The sequence below is a fragment of the Chelon labrosus genome (assembly GCF_963514085.1).
Source record: "Chelon labrosus genome assembly, chromosome: 20".
In the NCBI taxonomy this organism is placed as follows: Eukaryota; Metazoa; Chordata; class Actinopteri; order Mugiliformes; family Mugilidae; genus Chelon; species Chelon labrosus.
Genome location: NC_140353.1, coordinates 221,174 through 229,950, shown reverse-complemented (window position 1 = coordinate 229,950; position 8,777 = coordinate 221,174). Strand labels below are relative to the sequence as shown.

Sequence of the window (8,777 nt, the reverse complement as noted above, 5' to 3'; positions counted from 1 at the left end):
TGGAGGAACCTGGAGGAACCTGTTCTGGTCCCGTCTCCAATGAAACAAACATCAGCTTTGTTTTAAATAAACTTCAGTGAAACTTTCGCTTCCTTCAGGAGCTTTTCTCATAAAACACGACACAGAAACTTGTGTGTTTGTTTATTCAGTAAAATGAGCCAATATTACATATCAGTGATCTGCTGCAGCAACAACAACTAAACTCAGTGTTTCAGGTGTTCTGAGACATTTTTATAAAGAAATGTAGAAAATCCTGAAGGAGTGACTGACTCTCAGTGAAACAGGAAGTTCTTCTGCTGTGGATGTAAAGAAACTAAACGGGTTCAAAAAGAGCTCATCTCCACGAGTCCTTTAAATCAAACTTTCATTTCTTTTAAAGACAAACATCACACGGGCAACAACAGATCAAGAGCCTCGTTTAAAAGGTGAAGTCGTCTTTAAAGAAGCTGAGGAAGAATCATGGATGATGTTGTCTTGTTTTTATTCTAATTTATTTATTTCTGATCAGTGACGATCTGAGAGCAAAGAAATGATCTCCTCAAAAATATTGATTCACTTCAGAAGAAATAAAGTTTAAAAACTAAACCAAAAGTGAGACACTGAATGTCGGCGGTTTGACTGACGTCTGTTACCGTAGAAACGGGCTGATGACGTTAGCGAAGGAACTGAAAGGACTCGTTTTATTGGTGAACTTTGGCTTTATTGTCTTCCTCTAAAAGGTCCTAAAAAAGAACAGGACGAGGCTTCAGGACAGGCCACGCCCCCTACCTGAGCCGCATCATCAGTTCAACCCCCCCCCCCCCAGACAGAACATAAGACAAGTCAAAAACAAATTCAGAATAAAAACAGAAAGTAAATGGAAAGAAACAGGCCCCTCCCCCTTTTGATTGACAGGTCATGTCTGACTCCTGATTGGTCCAGAGAGCGTGGCGATGACAGGTGATAGTTCATGACACAGACCCCCTACCTGATCAAGAGGAGCTGAGAAACAGGAAATAAAATAAAGTCACACGTTCTAATAATAAAACCCAGAGGGCGGAGCCTGGCGTCGGGGGCGGGGCATAGATGGGGGGCAGAGTCTGAGGGTCTCAGGAGGCCAGAGGCTTCTCAGAGTCCACAGGAGAGGACGAGTCCTGGGGGACAACAACAGAGACAGACAATCAGTTGAGCAGGTAAGACCCATCAATCTGACGTTAACTACGACTCCCAGGATGCCTTTCTGCAACAAACTCGAGGACACCTGTACAGTACCTGAGCATTGTGGGAGTTGTAGTGAACATGGAGCCTCCTCCTCACCTCCTTTGTCTGCTTGACCTCCTCCTCCTCAGCAGGACACACGTCCATCTTCTCCTCCAGCTTGTCCTCCTCTCCTCCCCTGTCTCCCCCCTCCATCCCGTGTTCAGCCTCCCACTCCTGGAGAACCTCGTCCAGATTAAACCTGCGTCTGTAGTTCACCAGGAAGTTCTTCACCTGGACCACTGACTTGTTACCGATGACGTCTGAGATGGCCTGGAAGTCCCGCCCATACTTCCTGATGGCTGCGTAGGATTGGACAAGAGTCACCGACCAATCACAGACTCACAGGTGTTCTTACACTCTCATTTGAATTCGTTGTTGTTTTTTGTTTTATTTTGTCAAATTCTGCGCGACTGTGACACGGAGCATATGTGGGATAAATAAACATGTTTAACGGCTGTGTCAGGTGTTCACAGGTGTGTCAGGTGTTCACAGGTGACCAGCTGTTGACAGGTGTGTCAGGTGTTGACAGGTGTGTCAGGTGTTGACAGATGTGTCAGGTGTTGACAGGTGTGTCAGGTGTTGACAGGTGTGTCAGGTGTTGACAGATGTGTCAGGTGTTGACAGGTGTGTCAGGTGTTGACAGGTGTGTCAGGTGTTGACAGATGTGTGTTGACAGATGTGTCAGGTGTTGACAGATGTGTCAGGTGTTGACAGGTGACCAGCTGTTGACAGGTGACCAGCTGTTGACAGATGTGTCAGGTGTTGACAGGTGACCAGCTGTTGACAGGTGTTGACAGGTGTTGACAGGTGTGTCAGGTGACCAGCTGTTGACAGGTGTGTCAGGTGTGTCAGGTGTTGACAGGTGTTGACAGGTGTGTCAGGTGTGTCAGGTGTGTCAGGCGACCAGCTGTTGACAGGTGTGTCAGGCGTTGACAGGTGTGTCAGGCGTTGACAGGTGTGTCAGGTGTTGACAGGTGTGTCAGGTGTTACCTTGTACAGCCAGCAGTTGCTCCTCCGTGGTCCAACGATTGTTGAACTTCTGATTCATCTGAAACACAAACATCAAGTGTCACCTGTAGATCAGTGTCTCGTCTCAGAGACGTCCATCTGTCCTGAGTGGTGTGTTGCCATGGTTACCTCAGGTTGCCTGAACTCGTCCACACCTGATGCCAGCTTCTCCTTCAGAGTGCCGTTGGTCTGTTTGATGGACTGAATCTGAAACAGAGACACAGACAGGTGGGCAGACAGGTAGATGGACCTGGTGCTGGACGGAGAGCAGCTGACAGACGGACAGGTAAACACACCTGTCTCTTGATGGAGACCAGCTGACCGTCCAAGTGTCTGATGAGTCCCTGAGCAGACGAAGACGACAGAGACACCACGTCCTGCTGATTCAGAAACATTCCTCTGGGAGGACGCTTCTTCATGCGCTGCGACGCCTTCCCACCTGTCTACAGGTGAGCAGACAGACAGACACACAGACAGGTTACTACCACCTGTCTACAGGTGAGCAGACAGACAGTTGATGCTCAGGAGTTCTTACCTTCAGACCTGTAGCTGGTTTGACCTCTGACCTCTCTGATCCAGAACTCACCTGCCAACAGTCAGTTAAACACAAACAGTCAGTAAACAGTCAGTAAACATAATAAACAGTCAGTAAACATAAACAGTCAGTAAACACAAACAAACAGTCCGTAAACATAAACAGTCCGTAAACATAATAAACAGTCCGTAAACATAAACAGTCCGTAAACACAAACAAACAGTCAGTAAACACAAACAGTCAGTTAACACAAACAGTCAGTAAACACAAACAGTCAGTAAACACAAACAGTCAGTAAACACAAACAAACAGTCAGTAAACACAAACAAACAGTCAGTAAACACAAACAGTCAGTAAACAGTCAGTAAACATAATAAACAGTCAGTAAACAGTCAGTAAACATAATAAACAGTCAGTAAACACAGTCAGTAAACATAAACAGTCAGTAAACATAAACAGTCAGTAAAGATAAACAACAGTCAGTAAACAGTCAGTAAACAGTCAGTAAACATAAACAGTCAGTAAACACAGTCAGTAAACATAAACAGTCAGTAAACACAAACAAACAGTCAGTAAACATAAACAGTCAGTAAACACAAACAAACAGTCAGTAAACACAAACAGTCAGTAAACAGTCAGTAAACATAAACAGTCAGTAAACATAAACAAACAGTCAGTAAACACAAACAAACAGTCAGTAAACATAAACAGTCAGTAAACACAAACAAACAGTCAGTAAACATAAACAGTCAGTAAACATAAACAAACAGTCAGTAAACGCAAACAAACAGTCAGTAAACATAAACAGTCAGTAAACATAAACAAACAGTCAGTAAACGCAAACAAACAGTCAGTAAACATAAACAGTCAGTAAACAGTTTACCTCCTTCTTGTCGTCCTTATTTGGGTCAAAGTCAAGGTCAGTGGGAGGAGTCCCGTTTCCCTCCTCAACCTCATCATCGCTGAAACAATCAACCAATCACAGTTAACCATGGTTCACACCTGTGTTGTTACTGATGTGTTACCTGTCCAGGTGTAGCTCACCTGTTGTCTCTCTCTCTCTTGTGTTTCCTGGTCTGTCGATCCATCAGACTGGTTTTACTGCGACTTTTCTTCCAGGAGTAATAAAACCGAACCAGACTGGCCATCGACTTGTCAGGTAACTGGAAACAGAGCCACTGGTTAAACCGGGTCTACTGGTTCTACTGGTACCAGTGTTAAACATGGGCTGGTTCTACTGGTTCTACTGGTACCATCTGCTGGATCCTGTGGAAGCTCTTCCCGTGGAAGCTGAACGCTTGTTCAAACAGAACTCTGTCTTCCACCGTCCACTCATCAGGAAACGGAGTGAAGTTCGGGAGATCGGCCAGAGACTTCTCTATGTTGTGTTTGTGCCAGAAGAGCATGCCCAGCGCCTGAGACAGGTGGAGGGACAGGTGGAGGGACAGATAGGTAGAGAGACAGGTGAGACCTGACCCATGGCTGCAGTGAAGTTGTTGTTGTTGTCCAGGTGTGGACGTTTACCTGTTCCATGTTGTAGCCGTGTTTCTCTTTGGCAATAGCGATGTACTCGTCCACTACAACAGAGAAGTCAGCATCAGTCAGAGCTAACGGCTAACGGCTAACGGCTAACAGCTAACGGCTAACAGCTAACGGCTAACGGCTTAAATGGGACAGTTCTTACACTGAGTCTGGTTCAGGCAGCTGCTCGGGATCCAGACCAGCATCCCCAGGTTGTCTCTGAGCTGAGCCGCCTGGGCCACATCTGGAAACAGAGACCAACCAATCATTGAGCAACAGTAGGCCTAGCCGTTGTCATAGCAACAAGCCCTTAAAGCTACACTCACTTACATTCAAGCCAAAGGAGCATGGGAACAGAGAACGGATGGTTACTAATGTACCTGAGGTTCTATGAAGAACTGAACAGGAAGCAGGAAGTGTTCTAGAAACGTTTATAAATCAGGAAGAGACTGGGTTCCAGTGGGGTTCTGGAGGATGGAGTTTGTGGTTCTGTTAAACTGGATTAAACTTTAAAGTGTTTCTCTTATTTAGTCACTGACTACGATGTCAAAATATTAGGAACACATATCAGGTCACTACAAATGAAAACAGATGAATCAACGTCTCTCAGGTATTAGAAGCTACAGCTAAGTTCACACCAGTGTACCTAATGAAGTGGCCGGGGAGTGTACTAAGCTGGTTTTAGGAGGTTTCTGAGGACATGGACACAGTGAACAGAAAGTTGGTGAAGGTCAGAGGTCACATGATCCAACATGTCCGCCCTCAGTGGACCGGTCCGGTTCTGGAGAACTGAACATCTCCGTCCATTGTGATGCTGGACTTTCACAGGGGTTCCTCTGTGACGCGTGGACCAGAACCAGAACCAGATCCACAACTCAAACACCCCAGTCTGTTCCAGAACAACAGACCACGCCTAGAACACAACCAGAACCGGAACCAGAGGCTCAGGCTGACCTGGAACCAGCAGCAGGAACTTTATACTCGTGTTGTTCGAGGCTACCACTGGCTCCAGGCTACCGAGCCTCGTTTCAGTCTTACCTGGGTCAAAGTCCGGAACCACGGCCTGGTACTGCGGTCCGACCCGCATCCCTCCTCCACCTGCACAAACACACATTTCAGAACCGAGCCCAGAACTCTCGTTACAGGCGGTACACGGCGGTGCTGCCGTGACCGAGGCTACCCACCATGCTCCTCGTCGCTGCTGGACCCTGAACTTCCTTCCTCCCAGCAGCTGTTGGTGCTGGTTCCATTACCGGACAGGTTCTTCCCGCCTGGGTTCGCTGCGGCTCCGGGACCGCTGCCCGTCGGGGCTCGGCCTCTCCTCTTCCCCGGAGCCTCCGGGTTTCTCTCCAGCATCGCCGGCATCGGGAGGACGGCGTTAGCTCCGGCTAACCGCTGGCTGCTAACTCAGGCTAACTGTTAGCCCGATAGCTTCCCTGTCTGCTAACGGAACCGAACCAGCTGTACAGACCAGGAGCTGGGCTCAGAGTTCTTACCGGGAAGCAGCGGGACGGTTCGGTGTGAAACAGAAACTCTGGGTCCAAAGTTCGGACCGAAGCCTCTGAAGCCGCCGCAGCTCGAAGCTCCGCCGCTAGCAGCCAACGAGGCTCCGAGTCTGAAAAGTTCCGGAACAAACAGCCAGAACCAGAAGAAACCAGATAGAACTAGACCGAGCCCGGGAGCCCGACTCAGAGCCCGACTCAGAGCCGAACACACACCGAACCACCAAGTCCGGGTCAATGAGAGTGATCAGAGAGCGGGGAGGGAGGAGGATCGATCCGGAGCAGGAACACAGACCTCTGCTGCCATCACAGGTCAACCGGAGCAGAACCGGAGCAGAACCGGAGCGGAACCGGATCAATAACCAGAACAGACGCATTCAAATAACCCGCTAGATTAAAATAATCCCTTTAAAGACCAGATTATTTAATTAAAAATAAAACATTTAATTAATAATCAGTTACAACAGGGTTCGTTAAATAACAGGAGCAGCAGCTGACCAGCAGAGGGCGCCTCAACTGCTCCTTAGTCAGTATTAAATATAATTATATATTGTCTTTATAATATTATGTTTATAATAATTATATATTATGTTTCTGTTCATTCATTAGATGTTAATCCCTTGAGCCAAGGTCCCAAGCTGCTGCTTGAAGAGCGGCTCCGCAGCTAAACACACCGAGACACATCACTGCCAACCAGCATGAAGACATCACACACCTGGCCCAATAAGAAAGAGAAGAAACGAGTCCAGTTCGTTTCATTAAGGTGTTTGGATTTACAACGACCTGGAGAACCTTCAGACAGGTTCATAATAAATCATAATCATAATATTAAATGCTTCTATAAGTAGGGTTTCAGTAACGTCTCCTCCATGCAGCGTGTTAGCTAAATGCTAACTGACTGCAGCTTTAAACAGGTAATCAGGACAGAACATCCATAGAACCAGTTGGTTCCTCCATCGTCCACTAGAGGCTCCACCGAGTCAGACCTCCACAGACCTCCATGTGAAACCAGGTCTGCGTCCTCCGTTCTGCTCTCTAGAGATCACGTGACATGTGGGAGTAGGGAGGATCACTGATGTTCATTTAATCTGTAACTTCCTGATCTCTTCACTCTGCTCCCAGTAGACTGACTGTGATTGGTCTGCTGTTGACCCCGCCCTCTACTGTGACCACGCTTCTGGCTGAGTCAGAGAACCTGGGTTGATAACCACCCTCACCTGAGGCCAGGTAACAGACTGCTCGCTGCTTGTGTGTAGTTACCATGAGTCACCAGCAGGATTTAAACAGATCAGCTGACTCTTCTTCTTCTTCTTCAGGCCCCAGAAACAACCTCTGAAGACATCTGGACTTTACTTTTATCACATTTAAGGTTTTTATCAAACAACAAATAAATGTGTTATTAGTTAGAAACTCACTTTAACTTCATGATTTTTGTTTAGAATCAATAACTGTGTTGAGAGAGATCAGCTGATCTGTGTTATTGATGAAGAGAGATCAGCTGATCTGTGTTATTGATGAAGAGAAACAGTCTCTGCTGCTGTTTACTCTCATCATCGTTTCAAGGCCACTATGTTCACTATGTGAGACACTCGACCCCCACCCCCCCCTCCACCCCCCCTCCACCGCCCGGCCTCCAACACAAACATCCACACATGGAGATGAAGGCAGGGGGACAGTGGGGGAGGAGGGGGAGGAGGGGAAGGAGAGTTGCTATAAAAATCTAGAGGAGCTGAGGACGGAGGTTTGAGAGTCAGAGACTCTGCTGAACACAGATCAGATCCACAGGAGGAAAGTTTCAGGTTCAGGTCCCAGAAAGATTTTGTTTTTATTTCAGAAAGAGTCCAGCAGGTCCAGGCAGGTCCAGGTGTCCCCCAGTGCAGCGATGCCGTGGCTGCTGTCCTCTCAGCTGGACTACTTGTCCTCGTCCCCGTCCCAGCGGGAGTGTGAGCGGACGGCGTTTTCCTTCTACTGCGCCGTGCGGGAGCAGCTTCCCGTCTGGCTGCTGGAGGACATGCGTAGCATGGAGGTCTTCTGCTGGGAGGACGGACACCCCCGAGCCTTCCTGCCATCCGAAGCGCTGCTGTACGCGCTGGTCCACGACCACCGGGACTACGCCCGCTACCTGCTCAACAGGTTCTCACTGAGCGTGCTCAAAGCGCCACGCTGCAGCTTCTGCTGCTGCCGTGGCAGCGGAGCGCCGCACCTGAACATGGCGGTGCGCTACGGCCGCGTGGAGATCCTGGGTATGATGGTGGAGTCTCTGAAGGACTGTGACACTCAGAGCAAAGGTCAGGAATACCTGAACAGCTGCGGCGGCTGCGCCCACACGGCTGATGCTGGGAAGACGGCGGTGCAGCTGGCGGTGGAGCTGTCACGCCCCGACTGTCTGCTGCTGCTGCTGGCCCGGGGGGCGAGGGCCGACGGACTGGACGCCGCGCTGCAGCGTCTCGCCACCTGCGACGAGTCAGAGCGGCGCCACGCGCAGCGCTGCCTTGACTTCCTGCTGCTCTTCCTCCCCGAACCGCCGCTGCTGCCCCACCTGCAGGGCGAGCCGCAGCGTTGGCAAAGCCTGCTGGGAAACGAAGTGTTCAGGTGGCTGTGTGGTCTGGCCCCACCCCCCCTCCTGCTGCAGGCGCTCCGGTGTCTGGCCCGGTGCGGACCAGACCAGATCAGCATGCTGCCCGATTTCCTGCAGCCGCACAGCTGGCAGTGACATCACCTGTTACCAGGGAAACAGCTGTGTGCTGCTGTGATTGGACGTTCCCTGACCCTGTAAATAACTTGTAAATAGACGTTAAATGAACTTGATCACTGATCACCTCTGGACTCAAACATGAAGAAACACAGCTGATCAGTTTTATTGATCAGATCAAGTTTCTGAGCTGAATGTAAGAAATGTTTATGGAGGTCAGCGTGTGACCTTCAATGACCTCTGACGTCCTGTTTCCATGTCAATAAATGATTAAACTGAG

At 49.0% G+C, this 8,777-nt stretch overlaps 2 protein-coding genes across 3 annotated transcripts; one reads left to right on the top strand and one right to left on the bottom strand.

Annotated features, from left to right (window-relative positions):
- Window positions 1-46: 46 nt before the first annotated feature.
- Window positions 47-6,113, bottom strand: rcor1 (REST corepressor 1). The gene is made up of 13 exons (XM_084569475.1): window positions 5,488-6,113; window positions 5,342-5,401; window positions 4,467-4,547; window positions 4,307-4,359; window positions 4,036-4,197; window positions 3,827-3,945; window positions 3,666-3,744; window positions 2,783-2,833; window positions 2,544-2,690; window positions 2,377-2,454; window positions 2,230-2,287; window positions 1,297-1,538; window positions 47-1,133 (listed from the first exon to the last, which is right to left on the bottom strand). Exons 1-13 carry the CDS (start codon window positions 5,666-5,668, stop codon window positions 1,089-1,091), a joined length of 1,356 nt encoding a protein of 451 aa, XP_084425601.1. The 5' UTR covers window positions 5,669-6,113; the 3' UTR covers window positions 47-1,088.
- An 81-nt stretch (window positions 6,114-6,194) lies between these two features.
- Window positions 6,195-8,763, top strand: ankrd9 (ankyrin repeat domain 9). Of its 2 annotated transcripts, none has more exons than XM_084569476.1 (5): window positions 6,195-6,331; window positions 6,415-6,817; window positions 6,931-7,032; window positions 7,122-7,174; window positions 7,640-8,763. In XM_084569476.1, exon 5 carries the CDS (start codon window positions 7,688-7,690, stop codon window positions 8,516-8,518), a length of 831 nt encoding a protein of 276 aa, XP_084425602.1. In that variant the 5' UTR covers window positions 6,195-6,331; window positions 6,415-6,817; window positions 6,931-7,032; window positions 7,122-7,174; window positions 7,640-7,687; the 3' UTR covers window positions 8,519-8,763. The 2 variants fall into 2 exon arrangements, with proteins under 2 accessions (XP_084425602.1, XP_084425603.1); XM_084569477.1 differs by having other exon boundaries at window positions 6,300-6,568; window positions 6,681-6,817.
- Window positions 8,764-8,777: the final 14 nt, after the last annotated feature.

Coding starts and splice junctions, on each gene's coding strand:
- rcor1 (XM_084569475.1), bottom strand. CDS start 5,668: ATGCCGGCGATGCTGGAGAGAAACCCGGAGGCTCCGGGGAAGAGGAGA. Junction 4,548..5,341: donor GGTTCCGGACTTTGACCCAG/GTAAGACTGAAA, acceptor CTCTGTTTCCAG/ATGTGGCCCAGGCGGCTCAG. Junction 2,691..2,782: donor AACCAGCTACAGGTCTGAAG/GTAAGAACTCCT, acceptor GCTCACCTGTAG/ACAGGTGGGAAGGCGTCGCA.
- ankrd9 (XM_084569476.1), top strand. CDS start 7,688: ATGCCGTGGCTGCTGTCCTCTCAGCTGGACTACTTGTCCTCGTCCCCG.